Source organism: Phodopus roborovskii, unplaced genomic scaffold, assembly GCF_943737965.1.
Source record: "Phodopus roborovskii unplaced genomic scaffold, PHOROB, whole genome shotgun sequence".
NCBI classification, from domain to species: Eukaryota; Metazoa; Chordata; class Mammalia; order Rodentia; family Cricetidae; genus Phodopus; species Phodopus roborovskii.
Window position 1 is genome coordinate 1,606,211 of NW_026125546.1, and position 24,657 is coordinate 1,630,867.

Here is a 24,657-nt window from a genome sequence, read left to right on the forward strand (position 1 = left end):
CCTCTCCATGTCTGGTGTCAAACGCTCTTCAGATCGTCATTCCTTTCAGCTGTGTTGATTGTAACACACTTCTTTCTCTTGGGCTGGATCTGCTCTCTGTTAGCAGCTTTCCTCAGCATGTATCCCATGGCTCTGGCATCTCCAACATCTTGGGGTCACAAGGCTTCAACTTCACAGCTTTACACAATGACTTCTCTAGGCCTCCATCCAGGAACATTCCTGACACAATTGTTCTATCCTTAACTCTAAAGCCAGAACCGTGTGGCTGAAGCTGCCAAGTTCTTCTGGGGCTGGAACATGGCCCCCTCAATTACATATTCATCAGCTTTCTGTCCTTCACTGCCTAAGCTTGGCTGTCTTGAAACTTGTTTTGTAGACCAGGCTGGCCTCAAACTCAGAGATCTACCAGTCTCTGCTTTCCCAGTGCTGAGATTAAAGGTGTGCAATGCCACACCTGTCTCCAAACTTTTCTTTAATTCCATTTCACAAGTTGGAAACTTAAGTGAGTGGGATCTTGCCCTGAGGTCATCACTCTCTTTATTCCATTTCTTAATCGCTTCATCTCCTTGAACACAGAACGTAGCTAAATTCCACTTCCTGGTACTCTTTTTTTCTCCTTAAATTTTACATTTTGTAACTTAGCCTGCTCAGCTTGCTCCTTTTCATTATAAATCTTCATTGAAGTTACCACTAATACACAACAGAGTATATATTTGGCTGTTTTGAGATTTCTTCTGCCAATGGAATTAATCCAAAACTCTTCACTTTAGCAGCGTCTTTAGACAAGGGCAAAAACAGCCACTTTCTTCACCAAAATACCACAAGAAGTACCTCAAGGAAACATCTCTAATTCTTCTCCTCTGAAACCCTTTGAGTGAGTCCCAGACAATTCAAATAATTCTTAGCACTTCTGTCTTCCAGGTTCCTACTAGTATGGCCCCCTAAGCATGCTTAAAGCATCTCAGTGCTTTCATATCCCAAAGTACTAAAGTCCAAATTCCTCCAAGCAAAAACATAGCCAAGCTATCATAGCAATACTCCAGTTCCTGGTACTAGCGTATGTCTTAGTTAGGGTTTCTATTGCTATGAAGAGACACCATGACCACAACACGTCTTTTAAAGAAAATGTTTAATTTAGTTGGTGTGTTACAGTTCTGGGTTCAGACCACTATCATCATGGCAGGGAGCATGGGAGCTGTGCAGGCAGATGTGGTTCTGGATAAATCTTGATCAGAAGGCAAAAGTGGACTGAGTGTCACCCTGAGTGAAGCTTGAGCAAAGGAGACTTCAAAGCCTGCCCCCACTGTAACACACTTCCTCCAACCAGTCCACACCTGCTGAAAGTGCCACTCCCTTTGGGTACATTTTCTTTCTTTCTTTTTATTTACTTTGCTGTTGTTGTTGTTTTTTGGGATATATATATATATATATATATATATATATATATATATATATATATATATTTTTTTTTTTTTTTTTTCTTCTTTCTCCTCTTCTTCTTCCTCTTCTTCTAATATCGGTCCCAGTTCCCTTTCCATCCCTACCAGGCCCCCCAAACTCCCCCTCCCATCCCATCCCCCCATGTCCAGGAGAGGTCAACAAAATCTGTCAAATCATTTGGAGTAGGGACTAGGCCCTCCCTCCTGCCTCTAGGCCAAGGGAGTAGTGCTCCATGCGGAATGTGCTCCCAACGTCCTCTCGTGCACCAGGGATACATCCTGGTTCCACTATTAGAGGTCCCTTAGACTGCCCAGGCCTTCTAACTGAGACCCACAAGCCACCACAATATATAAAGTTGTGATGTTTTCGTTTTCTATCCCAGTGGGTCATTTTGAACACCTTGTGATGTGCAGTGACAAGTGTTTCAGAACAGCATCTTCCCAACTGTGTTAATAGCACTTGTGTCGAAATCCCCAGAGCTGCATATAAAAATTAATATTCTTGGGCCCCATCCTTTAGACCTATGGAATCTGGATTTTATGGGCTTGAAACTGAGCACTGAATATTTGCCAAACTCGATCTGTGTGTTGGCATTTGAGAAACACTGGTCTAGATTCAGATGAGACACAGAATTACCTTTGGGACTTAGTATTAGATAAAATGGAGGCAGAAAGTGTGATAGATGGAGTGGGACAGGAAGTCAATAAGAAGAAAGAGAAAAATAGATGTTTCAATTTTCCTATTCATTATATATATATATATTATATAATATATATATATATATATATATTATAAAGTCTGATTCAGAAAAAGGATCTGTACAATGAAATACTAATACAATGTGGGCCATGACAATAAAAGCAATAAAGGGAAAAGGCATATAAATTAGCTGAGTACTGTGAAACTTATGAGGGAGACTATTTCTATAATTGAATACAAGATTTTTCTCTGAGCTTCTTGGCATACAATATAAAACACAGGCACCACATGTTGCTCCATCTTTATTAGCCAGTAAAAAGCTACACAAGACATAAAAAATTCCTACTATTCAGGAATTAATTGAACACATTTATTTAAAGGCACTGAGAACTTACAGGGTAACAACTTCAGCAGTGGTTTACAAAGGATGTTCCAATCATTTTCATATTCACACTTACAGAGACAGGGGTTTGAATAGTCTAAAGTTTGCAGACATTTGTTTTCTTTCCTTATTATAATTACTGCGTATGGTTTCTCTGCTTGAAATGTAACAGCTATTCTGGTTTTCTCAGGGAGAGCCAGGCATTATGGGCCCTTTCGGAATGCCTGGAACATCAATTCCTGGACCAGCTGGGCCAAAGGTATGCATTCTCAGGACTCTTTAACAGTGGGGGGAAATGCATAGATGTTTTGATGTGGGTGATGCTGGTTCTAGGAAGCTAGAAGTTTAGTTTGGGAAGATCCTCAAGTGAAATTCACTGATAAACAGACTAAGGCCAGACTTCCCACCCCTGACACCAAGTTTGCATGTTCTCTGTGCTCTCTCTCTCAACCCTGAGGCCTCACCACACATTACAATGTCATTGCATTTACAGGAGAACCTACTAAAATCTATAATGGGAAAGTCTGGGAGAAAATACACTCTCAGTTTTAAGGGAATTCCTAGGCATTCTTACATCTGCATAGTTGAGTCTAATTGTCGGTGTTATTTTAGTGGATTTTCCCAGTCTCCTACAGAAATCCTTACTGACAGGTTTATTAACTCTTCATTTGAGTTTCTCAAATTTGTCTTAGAAAGAGCTGGATAGCTTGAGCTCTTTATGCCCAAGCAGTCTATTTCACTGTGCACTTCTGTGGCTCCCTGTGTAACCTAGAGTCTTGCCAATGTTATTTGAAATGGACAGGGAGATCGAGGAGGACCTGGGATGCCTGGTCTTAAAGGAGAACCTGGACTTTCTGTTCGAGGGCCAAAGGTATGGTTTATTTGTGCTCCCTTTCTGCGTGTGAGGAGGCAGACTTACGGCTGGGAATGCAACTAGGTGATAGAATACTTGCTTAGTTTATATGGGCCCTTCGTTTGATCCTTGCACTGCAGAAGAAAAGAAGGGTAAAAGCAAGGGGGTAGGGGAAACAAGAGGAGGAGGAGGAATTGAAGAAGGGGGAGGAGGAGCAGGAGGAAGAGAACTTGGTCACTAAAATGTTAGCCAGATTTCTGCCACCATGATGAAATATGTGCATCATCTTGTAAGCTTATTTTATTTTAGCCCATGGTTTCAGAGTTTTCAGGGTGTCCATTTTGCTTGAGTTCTGTAGCGTCTCAGAACATCAAGGTGGAAGTATGTGGTACAAGGTTCCTGTTCACCTCATGGCAGTCAGTGAGTTAAAAGAAATAGGAAAGCAGATAGGAAAGCACTGCTGTTCCCATATCCTCCTTGAGGAAATGTACCCAGTGACTTAAATTTCTCCAAATAGACCTGACCCCCTAAGGGCTCCACCCTCCTCCAGTAGGGCCACAGGCTGGGAACCAACCTTTGAACACGGACGTTCAGGGGATGTTCAAGATCTAAGCTATCCCATTTAATAAGTTGATTATTTACTTTTACTGTCTAGCTGTTGATGAAATAAATGTAAAGAGGCCATGTCTTTTGGGGAAAAAGAAAGGAATAAGCAGCAATTTTATTTTTCATATATTTAGAGAAAACTAGCTTGCATGGTTAAATGCTTCTCGACTCGGTCATTGTTAGAAAACACTCTTTTCATATCACCAGAGTCACAACTGCTCTGGTTTGCCCAAGATTGCTGGTTCCTGTCACATAAAGCTTTCGAGAATAAGTTTTAAAAAATCCCAGACAACTTTAGCCAGGTTGTTCATCCTGCTCCAGGGACCAAGGCTATGTAGTTGACTCAAGGAAAACTGTCAAACTATAATTGTTATCTTGTTTGGTTATGTGTGCAGGACAGTTTCCATGTTGGTTTGATAACTGGTTGTTCATATTCTGTGGTGACATAGTATTAATGATTTATTGAAGCTTGCCTGAGGGTTCACAATGCAAAGTTAGCCACAGGCCATAGACACACACAGGCCATGTGATACATTCAGCAGCCACATTAGCTAGCCATAGAGCCAGTCTATGGATTCAAGAGACAAGCAGCTGGATCTCTGTTAGTTCAAGGCCACGCTGAGCTACATGAAATTGATCCAGTCTAAAAGAAAAACAGCTCACACAAAGGTGATCTCAGCTCTTGGAATCATATGCGTTTAATACCAGCACTTGCTGTGTACAAGATAGGAGCAGATAGTCAGTCTGGGGCATTTTGGTCTCTAGCCACATACAGGGCAGGGTTGCCTCAGCCTGGGTAGAGGTTAAGAGCTACTGGCTTGGCTGCTTTGCTTCTCTGATCTTTCAGCTTGGAACCCAATATCTGTCCCTGGGTTTTTATTTTTCATGTTACAATATTCCATGTTTTATGCTGTTTATCTATCCTCGCTCTTGCCTTTGCATGACAGTGTGCCACTCCGGTACGCCCCACTTGCTACCTGCTGATAATTACTGGGCATTGCAGATGACGGTACTTCAAGCTGCTCGCCTCTTCAGCCATTTTCTCCCCTGTTGCGCTAAAGTGGTATTCTTAATGCTCTTCATTCCCAGCATAGTCATTTTCACACTTTTCAGGGTCACATACTCCTTTGAACGTCTAATGGAAGGTTGGCACGCTAATTCAGTTTTACATACTATACTTCAGGGAACTCTCCGGCCTGCCCTAATACCACACTTCAATTTTTGTTCTGATTTCTGTTGAATGAGAGACAGGCCAAAGTGAATTATTTCTGCAGGACATTTTCGTGAATCTAGCAGAGAAAGGCAAAATGGCAAAATTCTATTTATGAAAATGTTGTGCAGTGTTCTAAATAAAAATTTGTCCCTAGTCTTGACCCAAGTCACTTTCCAGATTCATTGTCTTGCTTCTGGCTGTGACCAAATACCTGAGAAGAAGCAACTTAAAGTAGGAAGGTCTCAGTTTGGTTCATGGTGAAGGAGGCAGAGTTCATCATGGTAAGGAAATCGTGGTGGCAGGAATTTGCTCACATCTTGTCCAGTCAGGAAGCCGAGAAAGGAGAATGCTGGTGGTCATGGAGCCTTTTCCTTTCCCCCTTTTTATTAAGTCCAGACTCCAGTGTATGGGGTGGTACCAATCCATAATCAGAGTGGATCATTCTTCCTTAGGCAAGCTCTCTGGAAACTTCTTCCTTGTCAGGAGTTAGTACTATTGGAGAGCTGGATTGAGGGCCACGTTTTGGGTTGGGATAATCACAACTTAATCGCAGAGTTTGTTTGTGTATAAAGGAAACATTTGAAGGTGCCATTTGCTTTTCCATTCTTGGAAAACAAAAGTTGGCCTGTTACTAGAGTTTCAACCTAATGTAAAATAATAGATAAACAATCTAAAGCACAAATAGCTCTTTATCAAAGCGAGCAATGTGTACAGACAAAGGCTGTGTGTTGCAAAAGCACCATTTTAAATATATGTTTCGTAAGTCTGTGAAATTAGTACATCTTCTAACAGATTCTTCATGTTCTTTTCCTTCCTCTGCTCCCATTTTACTCTACTCAGAAATTTCTTGGATTTTTTTCTTTGTAATGGAATTACACATTTAATAGTACACTCCTGTCAAAAGGACAACAGCCATGTCTCTCTGACTTCTGTACAAGAGATGTGTAACGAGTATGGTTTTTCCGCCTGCCACAGCTGGTCTTTTCCCGTCACCGCGCCAGCCCCAAATAACACACTGAGACTCTGTATTAGATATAATTCTGTTGGCCCGGTTACTTGTTTCTTATCAGCTAGCTCTGCCTTAATTATTAACCCATTTCTGCTGATCTATGTATTTCTCTTACCCGGGAGCCGGCCGGCATACTGCTTTCTCCAGACTATCCATCTTGGCTCCTCCTTTCTACTTCCTCTTTCCTCCTTGTCTCCTACTCCCTCCTATCTAGCTTTCCCATTGGCCAACAGTGTTTTATTCATTAACCAGTATGAGAAACATATACAGAATGACATCTCCCATCAGAGATGGATGGCTGCTAGTTGAAGTCATGGTGCCAGAGGTTTGCAGCAAATAGTCAGGGGCTGTCACTCAACCTACTTGATTCTCCATTGGGTGATTCAATGCTCTGTAATTTTGGCACACAGAGGAGCACAATAGATATAACCCAATGTGGTAGGCTCTTAATATTTGACAGTCTACTGTCAATTAGGTTACATATTTTTTTATTACCCCTACATTTTCTAAATTTTCTCACATGAAGATTTCTTCCTGATTTGTGGTACACTATGCATTTGTACATTTTTAATTAGAGTACTAGCAACAGCTATTTTCCAGTTCCCACATTTCCTATAGACGACTTTGTAATGGCCTTTGACGTCACACATCCAGTGACTGCAAATGAATAGGACCACTGAGGAGATAAGAAACTGCTAAATGTGTCAGGATATTTTCCTAAAGTTTCCTTTGCCTTATCAAATTCATCTTTGTTTTATTGAATTTGTGTTTAGCATAAGCTCTGCTAGATGTTTCATGCTTTTGTACCATGACTCAGTCTTGGGATTTTTGCAGGGTGCCCAGGGTCCTCGGGGACCTGTGGGTGCTCCAGGACTCAAAGGCGATGGCTATCCTGGTGTGGCTGTAAGTGTGGATGTGTCTTCTTTTTCATATAAATCATTTTAAATTTGTGCATATTAAATATGCATAGTTGGGCTACGGTATGATAATTTGGGACATGAATGCAATGTAATGACCAAATTGGGATGAATTAGCATTCTGTTTTCTTAAACATTTATCATTTATTTGTTCTGGGAACCTCTGAACTCTTATAGTTCCCTATAAATTATAGTCAGCTGTAGCAATATTGAAGCCTTCCCTCCCTCCTTTCCTCCCTCTCTTCCTCCCTTCTTCTCTTCTTCCCTCCCTCCCTTCACTTACAAGGATGCTATGTCACCCTAGGGACCTCGAGGAATGCCTGGACCCCCTGGACCAATGGGCTTACGTGGTGTGGGAGACACTGGAGCAAAGGTAAGATTTTTAAAGTAGGCAACAATACTAGTTACTAAGGAAGTACTTAGAAGGAACCTTGGTAAATGTGATTAATTTTTATCTGACATGCTAGAAGAATAGTGATGTGTGGAATAATTATGGATTTCCTGGGAAACACACCCATGAGTATATTGATTGATTTCATGGTTCTTGAACTGACTCTTCGGTAGGTAGCTTCTTCTTTGTTTCTTCCTCTTCTGTACCAAAGTCTGGGTTCAGGTCAGAACCCTCTTCTCTACCTTCATCCTGCTCTTCCCCTAGCTTTTCTCATCCTGTTGTATAGCTTTATGCCATGTCTTTATGATGATGGTGTCTAAGTCTCCAACCTTGCTTCCTTGTGCTTTTTCTCATGTGTCTTACACAAACAATCTTTCAATTTCTTTTAGACACCTTTAACCTAACATTCAAACCAATAACCTGAATTCTTACCCTGTGGTGTTATAAAAGGCAGGTGCTGTGCAGTCCAAGAACTTAGTCATTCTTTGGTCCTTTCTTGTCAGTGATTTTCAGAGTCCTGCCCTGTGCTTCATTCTGAGAATTTCATGTTGAGAACATACCAGCAGTCTGCATCGTTTTCTTCTTCAGCTTCCTTCGTGCAAACCACCACCATGCCTGGGTACCAAGATGACCTCTTCAGTGAGCTTCCCCTTCCCAAATATGCCCTCTTACAACTAAGCAGATTAGGTGGCCTTTTACAACTATGGATCAGAGAAAATTCCATTCCTTCTTAGAAGTACTCTGATGGCTTCTCTGGCCTTGGAATGAAACTCAGCAACCTCCCCCAGCCTTTGAGGCCCTCATGACCTGACACAGCTTCTGTCTGTTTGCCCTTGCCCTGACAGCAAGACACACTGAGCTCCTATCCCTGCACCTCTTTCATGCTTTCAGGACCATGGATCTGCAAGAATAGTGAGATGTTAAGGCCTCAGCTAAAGGTCCCCCCCCCCAGGTTCCCCTTACAAAACATCACCACCGCCCTTTGACACGTATTTCATGTGTAGACTGCATCATTCTCTTATTTATTGTGTTTATTTATTATGAATGGTGCTCTAAAGGTTCCATGGCATGTAAAGTTTCTTGGAGGCAGGTTCTTTGCAATCTCTGCTAACCTCTGGACTCCAGAATTAAGTGTTATCACCTAAAATTGATTGAATGAATAATCAAAGTTTTTATAGAAAGAAGTTTGTTTTTAACTACTCAGCTATTCTGTTCTGTCTCTCATGCTTCTAGGTCATTGCAGAAAGACGATATATGCATTTAATGTTAACTGTTATCCTTTTGTTGTTCTTTCTGCCACAGTAGTTAGCAGTGAGAATGCTTATAGACCACTCCGTTATGGTGTAGTAGGTGCTCTTTTCTCGTGCCTGACCCAAGGAGAACAAAAGGTTAAAGATACATGGCAATAAGGATCATCTGTAAGAGGGATTTCCACATCTGCCCCAGTTGTAATTCTTGGGGTAACTGTGAGAATGCCAGTGAGAGGTGTCACTGAAAGTGTCACATAAATGATACATATAGAATTTGAGATGCTCTGACCAAAGTTTAGGTGGGTTTGAGTCAGATCCTTGAAGAAGCCTTAACACTGTCAACAAACCATACTGTATTCAGTATGGCATTTTTTTCTTTAACACGTAGCATCTATCAAAACATTAAAATTTAATAAAGTAGAAAGACTCAGTATGTAAGTATCATTACTTCCTGCTCCAAGTAAAACATTGGTAAACCCTTTTGTTATTATACTAAATATTTCCCTACAGGAAGCAGAAGCTTATTTCTGTTTAAAATAAGATATGAAATAAAATATGTTAAATAGATACTTGGCTGTGTTTGTGTTGCGATAGAAGCATATGGCCATTTATATTTTTCAAAGATTAGCTGGCTATGAATATGTATAAAAGTATTATTATATTAAGTTATTATGTTACTGCTTCATATTTAGTATTAATAGCTACACCAGTAAAGAACATTTAAAGTTTAATCCTTGTGAAGTCTTCTCTCTCAGATATTTAATATGCAGACTAAGATATTTTCTGAATGATTTTGTATATCACAAAAATCTCATACTTCACATTTTTCATTATTTTTGGCAAAAATACCAAGCAAATTGTTCTTACTTGCAAAATTTTATCCTACCTTTTTGATTTCAGAAGTAGCAAATGTGTTTCCAGAAGGCATTCTGTGAGTGAAACTCACCTTGGACTTCAACTTGCTTTCCGCAATAGAGTGTGGGGGAGGACCATGGCCAGGATCTCCCTGTTTCTGCTCATCTGCCTCCCTCTAAGATGCCTTTTCCTCCTCTGCATTGCCTTCTGTTTCTTCCTGTGCAGAATGTGTTAGCCACAAGAACTCCAGCTCAGAAGGAGATATTAGGAGCATGAGCTTGTCTTAGAATCAAAAAAAACTTTTCAACTATCAATCTGAAAATAAAGAAAAGTCTGGAAGCAAATGGTAGCTTTTAAATAACATCTAAATTCATCTCTCCTTTTGCAGAGAGGCCCCAAGTCTCCATCTGGCCTTCTTTTCTGAAAAAGACTATGAAAGCACACATATACACAAACACATATATAGAGATAAATGAGGAAAACAAGGGAGATATTTTGAAAAAGTTGACTTTGAGTTAACTTCATCCTTCCAATAAAGTAGAGATCAAATCATCAAAAATTGTCAATAAGAGGCAACAAAATCCTAGTACCCAAGTATGCGACAAATCTTTCTGTTACTTTGAGTTAAAATACCAGAAAAACTGTAAGTATCTAGAGGTAGGTGTGTGTGTGTGTGTGTGTGTGTGTGTGTGTAAACGTTCATATCCTGATATGTTTTTCATTTAAACTCTGTGTAGAGTTAAAACCTTGGCCTTAAGGCATGAACTTGCAAAACAAATGTGTTTTGAAATGAGGAAACTATTAAGGTTGATGATTAATTTATGATGGTTTATGCGCTATTTAGTTAAGGTCACATATGTTTAGCATATGACACAAACATTAGAATCAAAGCATTTATGTTTTAAAACATATAAAAGGCAATGCCTGGCATCTAGCACCTCGTGGAACTCTAGTTTCCCCTAGTGGAAAATGTTTATAGACCATCAAATTTTGGCAAGAATTTCTGAGCTATTTCAAAATTCTTATAAAAATTTTCAAGAATCATAGTAGATTTGTAGGTTTGAAAGTCCCCTGGGCAACATGCTGGGAAAGGACCAGCATGTTTAGTCTCTTGCTGAGTGGACAGGGATCGTGTTGTGTCCTGGTGTCTGCAGCCACACTGATGGAAGTCATTCTCAGACCCCATGCCTGTCACTGCCTGTGTCCCTCCACCGGAACCCTGAGAATAACGGGAATTGTTGTGATTTGAAGACAGTTCTGAGCTACTCTCAGCTTCCTTTTAAGAACTTCAGCTAAGTCATTGCTCTTAAGTCTTTAGCTAAAAAGCCCCGAAGGTGCCTATAGGTGAGAGAGAGCTAACCCTCAGATAAGCCTCAGTATTTGAGTTTGTTTCTGCCCTTACTGAAAAAGAATAGTAAGGTGGCTCTCCATGCTCCTTAAGGGAAAATTCATCTTGCCTGGTCCTCCTTATTTTGTTAGTGCCAGGAAAAGCCAAGGTATCACCCAAACCTGTGAAATGGTTTCATATAGACTAATCCTTCAAGCTAGCCTGAATTTGGGGGCATTCCAAGGACTTGCTTAGCTATCAAGTAGTTGAAATAACATACATGGACAGAAGGATTATTGGGTTGCTATTGTTCTTTGAATTATGATAATGGTTATAACTAGTATTTATCACCTAGATATTTCTAAAATACTGCATTTTGAACATTTCCCTTATTTTACAGAGAAGGATACTAATGATTAGAGGTTGAACAACTTGCCTCTTTGCAGTGTAAACATATTATAACATGTATAGTTGTGTTTGGGAAGGAAACTATGAAGATGAGAGACAGACTGAATGGAGGAATAAGCTCAAAGGGAAAGAATGGCTTCCCAGCCCCCAGTGCTCAGTCTTCCATGCTGTCTGTCCTCTAATCACTTTGTGCAGTTTTACATGTAGCTACGTTGCCCTTCTTTCCAGTCTAGCTTTCCCACCATCAAGACCTAGACTGTAAACTGTAAAGAGAAGCACAAAAACAAACCAAAAAGAGTTAAACATGTCCCCAAAACCTTAAATATTGAGTAGTGTAAATACATCCTTTATTTGACAAAAGTGGCCCATAGTAATAAATTAAAATGCAAGTCTATGTGAAACTCCACTGAGTATCATTATTCTAAAAATGTTCCCAGAGTCTGAATTGCTTCTCTGTTCTCTGCAATGGCTCACATATGTGCATTCTACCACCGAGTCTTGGCAGAATAGAGGACCAATTCACACAGCGATGCATTAGGAATCTGGGGCTTCCATCAGCAGATGCAGACTGGACAAGGAACTCCATTTTGAACAGCCAGACAAGAAGGGTCAGTCAAGGATGCAGGATTCGGGATAATGATATTAAGAATTCATGATTCCAAAGCAGACTAGATACCCACCTCTCCCTAATAGTCCCCAAATTCAGAGAAGGCAGGGTAGTGGGGCTGGATCTGGGAAGGATTGGACTATGCATATGATCAAAATACATGGCTATGAAATTTTTCAAATAGTTAACAAAATTATATTAAAAATGCTAAGGAACTGGTCATAAGCTCAAAGCAGAAATAATTAAAGCCAGAAACATGAAGTTTGAAGGGTAGAGAGTTTGACCTGAAAGTTTCTGAAAATGTTGAATTCAGGACCTGGGAAATTAATGAGTTAACTTTTCAAGGCGATTCCTTGAATGCTTGAAAGCTGAGCTGACTCCAGGCTGCCCACTATGTTAAATACTGCTTTCCACTCTGTCTGCTGTTTTCTGGGGCTACAATCCTCTTCCCTGGAGCTTACACACCACTGCAGCCCCCAAAGACAAATACTAAACCCTGAGCACTGCCATCTATACATTTTGTGTTTCTAGTAATGTAGACTGTAGGAACTTCCTCTGAGGAAGAGGTATAGTGAATATTCACAGGAGAGGGCCTCTTCTTTCTTTATTAGGGGCAATATGGGTGCCTTACTTGCATAACTCTGAACTCCGCTGACTATGAAAGGCTTTCCCTTTCCATTGAGATTCTTGGCACCAGGAAATCATTCGCTCAGTTTCAATGAGCTGATTCTGAGAAAAGGAAGAAATTACCAGCACACCTCACAGTTCTACAGCAAGCATTAAAGTTAGCAAGAACTAACAGATACAAGAGTTTGAGGGTGGATATTAGTGATAGAGGATCTGAAATTTAAAGCTGGGGAGACATCAGAAATGTGATAGAAATTTGAGAAGCTGGGCTTTCTCCAGCCTTCTTAATTGTTTCTGTATTCTCATAGTCATCATAATGGCCATCAATGAGAAGTGACAGAGGGATATGACAAGCATTAGTCAGTCAATCGTTACATGACTCCTATCTAGGTGTCTGAACAAAGCCTCTAAAATTCCCACCACTCTGACAACGTGCGAGTATTGTACACGAGTTACTAACCCATGGCATCTGCTGACATTATTCACAGTGCTTATGCCTATGGAAGCAGAAGATGTAGTTACAGCTTATTTAGAACCCAGAAAGAGGGAAACATTAAACACATGATAATCACTGCTTTGACTTCTCCCTTATCTTAAAATTGAACTTTTCCCTGGCTTCATCATTTAGTGGAACCTTCAGAGTGGCATTCCTTGGATAATTCTGTTTCTTTTTTTTTTTAATGTAACTTTATTTTGTTGCCTCTTTTCTTGGCTTTTTCTAAAAAACTCATTGTTGGACCCCCCTGTAACTGGGGTTACAAACAGTTGTAAGCTGCCCTGTGGGTGATAGGAATTGAACCTTGGTCCTCTGGAAGAACAGTCAGTGTTCTTAACTACGGAACCATCTCACCAGCTCTTCCTTGGATAATTCTTAAGACTGATTCTTTCAATTTAGTTTTTGGTATCCCCAAACTAGAAAAGCATGAGACCACTGGATGACCAGCTGGAAGTTGCTTTTATAGTCCTCTTAAACAATGGCAGGGGCTTCATTGGCATAAACAAAGGAAGAGAAAGTCAGTAAGGCCTTATTAATGTTTACCTATGTGTAAAGTCAGTATAATAGGTTAATTATCATCCAAAATATTTTACCTAAGTCTTTCACAGCCACAAGGCTATGGTCTCTGCATTAAATAGTAACTGGAATAAGGGCTCTAGAGATGATTACCCTTTTATGTCCGGTTTTAGTAGATATAAAATGGTAAATGGGCTCTGGGAGTCATATCTGGCTTTGAATTTCACCAAGCTACATAGGTTTGAACATTTTACATGTCACCTGAAGCCTCCATTTCCTTATTTATCAAATGGAATAAGTTGATGTTTATAGGATTACATAGATAGTGACTGATAATAAACTTCATAAACATTCATTGTTGCTCATAATAATATTACCATTATAAGATACAGCAAAAAAAAAAAAAAAAATGCTGATGTGAGGAAAAGGTGCACGCTTCCTATAACCATGGTAAGAACCTGCCCATTTTTAAAGGGATCAAAAATGAGCACTCTGTAAATTATGGTGGCTAAAACTCTTGCTAAGTCATTCATTCACAGGAATAGGTGTATGGATCACTCATTCTTAGGAACAAGTGTGTAGTCTGTCCTGAACATGGACATTTCTGTGGAAATGAAAAAGGTGTTTCCCATCTAGAGCCCCTTTTAGTGTGCAATGAGAAGCAGGAGGTCTTCTAAACAGCTCTTTTATGAGGAAGGCAAGGCAGATAATTGTAGAATTTGGGCTGCGGGATTACAAAGTTGGCGAAGTGGTTATAAATAGGAGCTCCAGAATTTGCTATTTTGTCCATTGTCTCCTAGTACAAGGGCTCCCTCTGCAGGCTCCACCACCCTCCAATGTTACATGGCCAGCTAAACCCATTATTTGAGAATGGCACTCTACTACTGACAATTTGTCTACATATTAGAAAATGCCATAGGTAAACACACTTGTGTTTAGACACCAGTCCTGTGTCATGGCAGAAGCACTGGTGTTGAGTGGCGACATGAGATTCATACAATCCCCTGTCTTCTATGCTCCAGCTGTCAACAGGGACTCTTGGCCCAAGGGACAAGAGACATGACACATTTACTATGCATTTTCTCTTATCATGGCGAGATGCTATTTCTCTCTATTTGCCAAATTCCTGATATTGCTGTCTATGGAAAGTATATCGCACATATGTGTGTGCACATGTACATGTTTTAATATGATCTGTACTAGTTGAGAAGACACTTTAACTAAAACCACAAGGAAAATATCACGAGTTTAATAGCATGTCAATTCTTTTCTTCAAAGAATGAGATTTAGAAAAAAAAAAAAAACCTATGCCATCATTTACAACACTTTAAAAAATTATATGACATTTGGTACATACAAAGAACGCTTGAAACATGCAAATTCTATCCATAATGCTCGTTATCGACTTGTGCACCTCTCCCCTTTGGCTGTTTTTAAAAAATCATTTAAATTACGTAATCTTTTCCTACAACACTACAACAATACTGACTCATGGTAATGGTGAGATTTTTATTGGATATTGTTCATGAATTTAAGACAACGTTATCAAATCCATTTATTGTAAACATTAAGAAAGTCACCTGACACAGCTTTCACATACTGTTATCGGTATGCATTCTGTCTCCTTTCATCTGTATTCCCTATTTCTCTCCCCGGTGCCTTTTTCTGAAATAATCCTCAGACAAGACATCATCCACATAAAGATTTGATATTTATCTCTCAAATAAAAGAATTTCTTTTCAAAACATAGCTGCAGAACTACTATAAAACCTAAACACATCCACAAGTTTTTACTACAGCAAATATCTAGTGTTCAAATTTTCCAGTTTGCCTCATGAATTTTTTATGAGAGTTTTGTTCAAATAAGTTGCGTCTGAGTGATGCCCACACATTGCATTTGCTTGTGGCACCTCTCAAGTCTCTTGAAATCAGTTTGTTCCCCCTCAGTATGCCCTTGTACTTCCTTCAGAAGTATGTTGTTTGTACTTAAGGCTTTTGCTGACATTATGCTTTATTCTCGGTGTGGTGGTTCATGCATTTCTCTTCCTGTCTCTAAAAACAGGCAGACCTATCTATACCTATTCAAACTGGAGCCAGGTCTGGTTTTTCTCAGCCATGTTATTCACAGGTCAGGCGGTGTGTTCCACAGAGTGTTCCACAGGGTGTCCAGCCACATCATGATGAAACTGTCTACCAAATTCTGGGACGACAGAGGTGATTAGCAACCCAGGAAAGGAAGCCATCGATCACATCTGTTTGACAACATATTTAGTAATTCCAAGTAAAACCTGCATGGCTATATTTGCTGGTTTTCTCTTTTGTTGGATGGTATTAAAACCCTGACAGATAAAAGCCCCATCTCTCTTAAGAAGCCGAGAGATCAGTCAGGTGTAGCTAGAGGCCCTCACACAATGCAGACTCTTCCTTTATGGGTGTTTCAGAGGGTCTCAAGAAAGCCAAGATCATAGAAATGTGTCTGACACAGAGTATTCATGCTCACTGCTTCAAACTCTTTGTGTGAGATTGATCCTTAGTGCTGGGAGGAACTTGAAGTCACTCAGGCATGACAGTCAGTAGGAGAGAGGTGTTGAAGAAATAATTAGCACACGCATCCTAGGTGGCAGAGATGGAGCTGTGTCACATGGGCTTCTTTCAAGAAACTTGAACACATGTCCCAGGGCAAGCATGATGAAAGAAATGAAGAAATTATTTCACTCAAGTGCATTTTGGAGCACCAATGAGTTCAATTGGGATCAACCTTTCAGAAGTATGAATGGAGAATTATATGCAGGAGCCTGGGAAACTCGTGGATGGCTACACCACTGAAGAAAAAAATATCTTCCAGCAACCATGGCATGGACTGTCCACAAATCCTTTGCAAAGATGTGGAGAAATGAGCCAGTAATAAAGTGAGCTGTAAAGTTACCCAAATTATTTTAATTATTTATTGAAACATTGTAGAAAGACAAAGATCTTGGAACAGGTAGGTCCAAAACCTGATTCTGAATCTTCTTTTAAAAAGAAATAACCTTAAAAATTAAATTATATATACATGGTATTTTGCTTGCATGTGAGCTTGTATACCATATGTTTGCCTGGTGCTTTCAGAGGCCGGAAGAGGGTGTTAGAGCCCCTGGAACAGAAGTTGCAAACTGTTGTGAACTGTAGCGCTGGGAACTAAACCTGGCCTTTCTGGAAGACCATCTTGTGATTTTAAATGCTGAAACACCTCCCTGGAACCTCCTCCCCCCCTTTTTTTTTAATTCGTAATTTTATAAAAACATGCCTATTCATAGGATCCTTCCATTAGGTACACAAGCCAGTGATTTTTACAGTAAAGTTTAGTTTACAACTGTCTTCACAGATCAATTTTAGAATATTTCCCATAGGCTCCTTCATGCTTATTTATGATCAGTTCATGTCTTAATCCTGGCCTCAGGCAACTACTAGTATATTTTTGTTTTTATAGTTTTATTTACTTCTGGACATTCAATAATTGGAATCCTACAGTATGCCAGTACCTGTCATCAAGAGCGTTGTTTTTAATGCGTGTTCATATTGTAACATGAATCCATAGTTTGTTTCTTGTAGGGTTTCTGTAATGATTCAGGCATTATGCTGGCCTGCCCCTGTCACCTGACAGAGTGCACTCAGGCAGTACTCTGGTCAGCCCAGGGTTCCATGACTACTAGTCTGCAGCAGGTGCAAAGGTTCTGTTTAAAAGAAAGACCTCGGCTGCATCCCCTGTTTCCGGCTCTTTCCCCTCTTCTATGCTCCACTCTATCTGTTCTTTTCCAATTCTTCTCTCTCTCTCTCTCTCTCTCTCTCTCTCTCTCTCTCTCTCTCTCTCTCTCTCTCTCTCTCCCTCCCTCCCTCCCTCCCTCCCTCCCTCCCTCCTCCTCCTCTCCACCCCGCTGTACCCCTGGGACAGACAGGACTTTTCCTGTCTCTCTGTTCTCATCTGTCCTCTCTCTGTGTCTCTTTCCTTCCTTCCCCCACTTTCTAATAAAGCTTCCCACTTAGACTCCGTCTGCTGTCGTGTTAGCCCCTGTGTCTCGGTCACGATCGCCCACCATGGAATCGGCTATGATCCCCCACCCAAGGACCCGCTCAAGCTTTATCCTAAGAGTTTTGTTCACTTATTTGCCAGATGATAGACACTGGATTCTTTCTGGGTTTGAGCAATTCTGAATAATTCTGCTAAGGACTCACATTTGCCTGGCTTTGAGTGTAATGTGCTTTTATTTTCCTTGAATGCGTCTTAGCGATGAAATCAGTGGGTCGAGTGGCACATACATGTTGGAGTTTTAGAGAAAGTGCCACGCAGTTTGCCCAAGGGGTTGTAACAACTAGTCAGAGGGGCTGCGGCTTCTCCACTTCCGCTCAGCCTCTTCTGCAAGTAGCTGGGCAGAGTTGCAAAGCTTTAGTCGTGTCCTCTTTAATTAAAGCAGGTTTGTAATGATCTGACATTTACCAAGTGATTATCCTGTGCTAGGCCTTATGAATCATTATCTCATTTCACTCCAATCCTTAATGAAGTATAGACATTATTTCCCACATATCTGTTGGATTTACTGAAGTAAAGATGATTTAAACGAGTCAGCATGGTGACAGAAGATTGTCTGAACATTAAATGATATCAACCATGAACATTCCTAACATTATCTTGCCATACAGGGATTGAAGATTGGAGCGGATTTTATTTGTGTCTTCTTGACAATGCCATCTCAGGAAGAGCCCGGACACCAGCCTTAAAGTGTCACGCCTTGGAGAAACAGCAAGATCTTTACTGAATTTACACTGTGACCATAATCACTATTGCAGCTCAAGCATCAGAGTAAACGTCCAAGTCAAATAGCCTTATTTTAGTTGAGGAAATAATAGGAGCAGCTCATTCAGGATGTGGTCACAGCTCCTTGTGGCCTCTTTTTATCCTTATATTTCCTTTCCTCCTCTATCAAAAAAGCAGTAATTAGATTTCCAAATTCCAGAGAAGCAAGTTCTGGAAGGAGCACACATTAATGCTGCCAAGAAGTTAATTAACTGATTGATTTGAAGTGGAACTCTTTATCAGGAAAGAGTACACACGTGACGAGAAGAGAATGTACAACTTCAAAACAGCAAGCTGATTTAGGTGAAATGGGCTCAGTGAATTTCTCAGGGAAATTTAAGGAACTTTAAAATGTGTAAACGGTATTTAAAATGTATATTTAACATGAACATTTATGCATGTTTTTTATAATTGGTAACTTATCACTCATTATATCTTTTCAGGGAGAGCCAGGGGTCAGAGGCCCTCCAGGTCTTCCTGGGCCTCGGGGCGTTGGAACCCAAGGACCAAAGGTGAGTTCTCCAGTCTCTGATATGCGTGAGCATCGGGTGCCAGTTAGGATATCCCTAATTGGAAAACCCCAAACAAAGAAAGCTCCAAATTTAGAAACTTCTGATCACAAATGGTGAGTCCATAGCTGACTCCATGGAATGAATAATGGTCAAAATCTTGGTGCCTTCAAGCGTCTATAGAGGGTATCTGTGAAACATTTTGTGTTTCAACATGAATCCCATCTCCAAAGTAATCCTCATGTACAAATATGTACTCCAAATGTGAAAAAACTAAATTCTGAGGTTTTTTGTCACCCAAGCATTTCTAAGACAGGACAACCAAGAGTTGACACCAACCCATTCGACAGCTCCTTCATAAGAAGGCTTAGTTTTTTCTGGATTATTGATGAAATCTTTGCTCAGGTCATGTGATCTACACTATCTTTAAAACAGTTGCTTCTCTTACAAAATCAGAAAGTCAACTTCTCACAGCACAGTTGATAAACTATATAGTTTCAGAGTGTCCAATATAAAAACTGTCCTAAATATTTCCAGGTTTCTCAGAGGCTGTGCTATCTCATCAAGAAGCAAATCCTAGCTGGATACAGTGGTATACACCTCTAGTCCTAGCACTTGAGAGGCAGAGGCAGGAGTATTACTAATTCAAGGCCTACCTGTGCTACGTGTCAAGTTTGGGCCCATCCTGAGCTACATATGGATAAGAAAAAAAGTTACATTTTTGGTCACATTTTTTTTTTGGGTGGACTTTTAACAGGTCACTGGCAAATGTATGTACTGTATAGTCTATCTCCAGCCACTGTGTCAGAACTTGGTGTAAAAATCAAACTTCATTGTCCCCATAGAAAGTGGTTTCTTCCAGGGTCGCTTTCCTTTATTTCTATATCATTTGCTTAATCTCCTCTAGTTTGGTACTTATCAATTCTTTAATTCTTCTAATCCAGTGTGTCCTACTGAGGGGGATTTTCTCCTCATCTTCAGAGATGCTCTTGGAGGCACTTAAACATTATCACTACTGGGGACATTTGGAGCCATCTTAACTGAAGATGATACTGACATTTACTGGATAGAGTTCAGGAGTGCTGTTAAACAATCTCTGATGAACAAGATAACTTCCCCAAACACAGAGTTATCCCCATCAAAATGTCAGTAGTGATGAGGGTGAAACGCTCTTCTAATTGTTCATTCGTTTATTCAAGAAATACATGTTTTATTTGTTTAAAAGATGAAGCAAGAAAGTATTGGTAAACCAGTGCCAATGCGCCACACACCACAAATTCATATTTTAAATAGGTCTAGTCACATCCAAAATCATGTGAAATTGAACCCTGTTATTGGAGAAGAGGGCAGAAATAATTCTTGAGTCGTGAATTTTGTTGAGGATCACAACCTCATCAGATTTCTTAATTCCTTTTTCTTCCTTGACTTTCATCTCGAAGAAGGCTAGTTTAGAAAACTCATGGGGTCACTGTATATACATGAATGATCCCCTACAGTGACAAAGTCACCATCAGGGAAAAGTTGAATCCATTTTTTTTTCATTGTCATCTGTAATTTTAGTTTTAAAGTATTTTTTGGAATGAGAAAACATCCTTACAATTTGAGAAAAAGAAAGCTCTTGTATTGGCAAGAAAAACAAACAAAACATAATCCCCCGACTTATTTAGTAACTAATTCCCTCTTCTCAAAGCATGTGCTGTTCAGGGTGAATGTACTGTCTCTTGGGATATGGAAAGGTAAACTGCTTTATTGCAAAATTTCTAAGAGCTTTAAAATGGTCATGACAAAATTCCGTTGGTTACGCTGCACATTTGAAGAGTATAGCTCTTAGTGATGTCACAAAACCTTAGTTTGTGTGTGGATACTGATGCTTGTATAGTAACTGCCTAATCATATACTCTACAGCATATACTCCCATCACTAAATGCCATATGGCTGCATGAATGTGCATGTTTGTGTGTATACTACCTCACTGTGTACTGTTGTGTGTGTATACATGTACCTTTGTGTATATACAAGCACATTTGCCTGTGTGTGTGTGTGTGTGTGTGTGTGTGTGTGTGTGTGTGTGTACGTGCAGATGCCTGAGCCTTAGATGTCATTCCTCAGAAACTACTTACTTAGCTTTAGAGACAGAATCACTCATTGATCTTAACTCATCGATTTTTGCCAGCTGTTGAGCCCCAGGGATTGTCCTGACTCTGTCTCCCCAGTTCTGAGATTATAAGTACCATGCTCTGCTTTTTCATGTGGGTGCTGGGAACCCAACTCAGGTTCTCATGGGAGGTACTTTATAAACCAAGCTGTTTGCCAGCCATTCCACTGACTCTAACAGCATTCCCAGTAAACCGGCATTCCATATTAAAAGTGAGCAGCATGTTCAAGCCTGAATAGAATTTGGCATTAGTGGTCTTTGAACTTGGTGTGGGCAAGCTGGAGTGGGGACATCTAGATTTGCCATGCAGAAGTCCCTGGCCTCTCTTCCTGTTTCTTTCAAGCTGCTCTTCCCTGCCTCTTTACCTATGCTTGGGTTATATTGAAAAGCTTGTTTGTAAGCAAGTAAGTGGCCTAGTAATATTTAGATCAACATATCTTTAATGAAATTGGAACTATTTTATAGCAAGAGAATCCTAATCGGTTTAGGTAAGAATGAAGCCAAGAGCAGTAATATGTCCATTTTTCCCCTCGTTAACCTTTCTATACTTTGTTGTCAATTTCTCCCTCTCTTTACACAGGGTGATATTGGTCAAAAAGGTCTGCCCGGCCCTCCTGGTCCCCCTGGTTATGGATTACAAGGAATTAAGGTAAGGGAATCTGATTGCGCTGGAATCATCTCTCAAATCAGTAGGATAATGAGGAGGAGAACATGTGGCTTCATTACAAAATTCAGATTTAGTGAGAGTGTCACAGTTAAAACTGCATCCAGGATTTAGAAAAAACACCCAGAAGTGTAGAGATGGTACAAGTATAGTCTTTTGTAAACACTAACCATTACACACTTTGCTTGGTGAAGCGCTGGACGGTTCATTGATTTGAGAACCTTTGGAATCTCACCTAGCAGTATGTTCTCATCTCCCTTGAAGCTTGCTTGCCTGCTTTAGCTGAGTGCTCTCTTTCTAGCCCTAGGGATAAAACATGGGGGAGGTGGGACATTAGGTGGGGTGTGAAGGCACAGGGAATGGACCATGGGAGTTGGATTGGCAGTTCTTGTGGTTCTAGCTTGCAGTGGAAGCAATAGGAGCCTCTGGGATAATATTGGTACCCTAGCATGGAGCTTTGAAACTTAACTCTCCAGTAGAGCTTGAGAACCTTCTAAGCGCTCCAGATGGTTCTCCAAAGCAGCCTGAGTGGCCATTACTGCTCTTGGTCTTTACTGCTGGAGTTCACAGCCAGCTGGTTCCTACTTTGTATTTGCTCAGGAGCAATAAGTTTATCAAATGAGTTGGATTTCTCAGGGTTTCCCCATATCTAAGAAGGAAAACATCAGTAATTACATACTAATTACTGTGCAATTTCAAACAGTCCCCTTTCTATGTCTAACATGTTGAGTTCGTTTGTAAACTGTACCACCTCACCTATCTATCTTTCTTTGTGCAATAAATCAGTACGTATTTATTGCCCTGTGAAAGAGAGTAGTTGCTAATCTACAACTACAGATAATTGAACTTCATTCTAAACGTGGAAAGATTTAAAACAGTTGTTCTCAACTTTCCTAACGCTAAAACCTTTTAATACAGTTTCTCATATTGTGGTGACTACCAACCACGAAACTATTTTTGTTGCTACTTCATAACTAAAATTTTGAATTACATTATGAATCACAATGTTAATACCTGTATTTTCCAATGGCCTTGGGCAACTCCTGTGAATGGACTTTTTGACCTACAAAGGGGTCACAGGTAAAGAACTGCGGATTTAAAACAAACTCTCTTTCAAAATAGCATAACTTTATAAGTAGGAGACAGAAGGCGCCTAAAATAAATATGAAAGCCCTGAATTAAATTTAAACCACATACTTCTGTACAGCATGAGCTAAATCAAGAGAAAAAAAATCACTGAACTAGTGTTAATTTTCCAATCCAAACACAATATCTGAAATTTGCAGGATAGGTCTTTTAAGTAGCAGTTATTCATCTGCTGGGCTGAATTTCTAAGCAAAAACAGGATAGCACACTGTTGATAACATACAGGCACAGGGATTTAGAGTGGAGCTCCATTTATTTATAAACTATACCACTCTACTTCCCCACCCTCAAATTCTACGTTTGAAAGTTGGTAATGTCGTACGGAAGTTTTTGCCAGAATTTTTGAAAGAAATATGGAGAGATGGCTCAGCAGTTAAGAACCATGGCTTCTCTTCCAGAGGACTTGGATTCAATTCCTAGGACCCACATAGTGACTTATAACTGTCTAACTCTAGTTCCATGGGATCCAGCTGTCTGTCCTCTGTGGGCACTGGATGTGTGTGGTACACAGACATGCAGGCAGAACACCCACCTACATAAAAGAAAAAGCATTTAAAGATGAGATAAAAGGAAGAAATAAATATAATGATATGTCTGGTTTTGTCACCAACATGAGCTCAGTTTCCATGTGCTATGAGCCTATCACCTCCACTTCTAAGTCCAATGTCAATTGTCTTCCTTCCATTATCTGGAATTTACTTCCTATATTCACACTGAGCACCTTGAGTTGCATTCAATTAATCCTTCTCACCAACCATGACTCATCTTCAGATTACACCATGCTCACACCCTGAGTGAAATTAGGTCATAGTTCCTGGCATGACATGGATCAAACTTCAAACCTCCACATGCCACAGACAACCCTATTGGCAATAAGATGGAGTACTTTTCCTCCGCTTTGGGCTGTGACAAGATGCTTAGAAGGCTGAGTCACACAGTTTCCTTAGACAAGCTGGTTTGCCTGGTGTCCAGCTAGCAGCAGGGAATGAACCCTTCTCTCAGCAGGCTTTCCTGGACCAACCTTAGACCATGCCCATAACAGGGAGAGAACTCAAAGATAGAGCCGGCATTTGAAGACTACACAGCAAGTGGCTGACATTTTAGTGCTTATAGTCATTTCTTGACACAGTTCTCTCACCCTTCTAAGAAAAGATGGATCAATGAACCATGCACCTTTGCTTCCATCTGCCCAAAGGCCTTGATGAGACCTTGGTCAATACTGGGGCTTAAACTACATCCTGCTTTCCATAGGGAAGATAGAACCAAGGCTGCGACCACAAAATAGGTCTGTTGGCTCCTTAGTCATGAGGTGGTAGGATGCTCCAATTGGGGAAGCCAAGCAAGGAGCAGTCAAAGATAGCTCTCCCAAGCTCTTCATTCTACTCAAGAGTTGGCCTTCCATGTCTAATCTGCCTTCCATGTCTAATCTGCCTCAGGGTTCTTACCAGCCAGACATTCCCTTAGCACTGTTTCTCGGAGGATTGGGAGGTCTTTAAAGTCCTTCCTGACTTAAAAGCACTTCTGAAGTAGGTTTGTACACCGAGTTCTGCTGTAACTTTTCCTAGACACATCCCACTTGTTCAGGAATGATCCAGCCCAGCTGGTGGACTTCCTGTTCACTGTGCTTGGGCTGGGTTTCAGGCTGGCAAGTTTATTATCAGCATTGAAACATTGCCTTAGGAACTTGCTGGGGAATTTGGTGAATGCTGTCTGACAGAGGCCCCAGTGTCTGCAGAGATGACAAATGACAATTATT

The 24,657-nt window shown here is 40.4% G+C and overlaps 1 protein-coding gene across 1 annotated transcript in view; it reads left to right on the forward strand.

Moving 5' to 3' along the window:
- The window catches only part of Col28a1 (collagen type XXVIII alpha 1 chain), a 166,872-nt gene that overhangs the window by 78,910 nt on the left and 63,305 nt on the right, over positions 1–24,657 (forward strand). The window contains exons 22-27 of the mRNA XM_051177129.1: positions 2,712–2,780; positions 3,324–3,392; positions 7,037–7,105; positions 7,424–7,492; positions 18,871–18,939; positions 21,672–21,740. Coding sequence (XP_051033086.1) covers positions 2,712–2,780; positions 3,324–3,392; positions 7,037–7,105; positions 7,424–7,492; positions 18,871–18,939; positions 21,672–21,740 — 414 coding nt within the window. The remainder of the gene's footprint in view (positions 1–2,711; positions 2,781–3,323; positions 3,393–7,036; positions 7,106–7,423; positions 7,493–18,870; positions 18,940–21,671; positions 21,741–24,657) is intronic.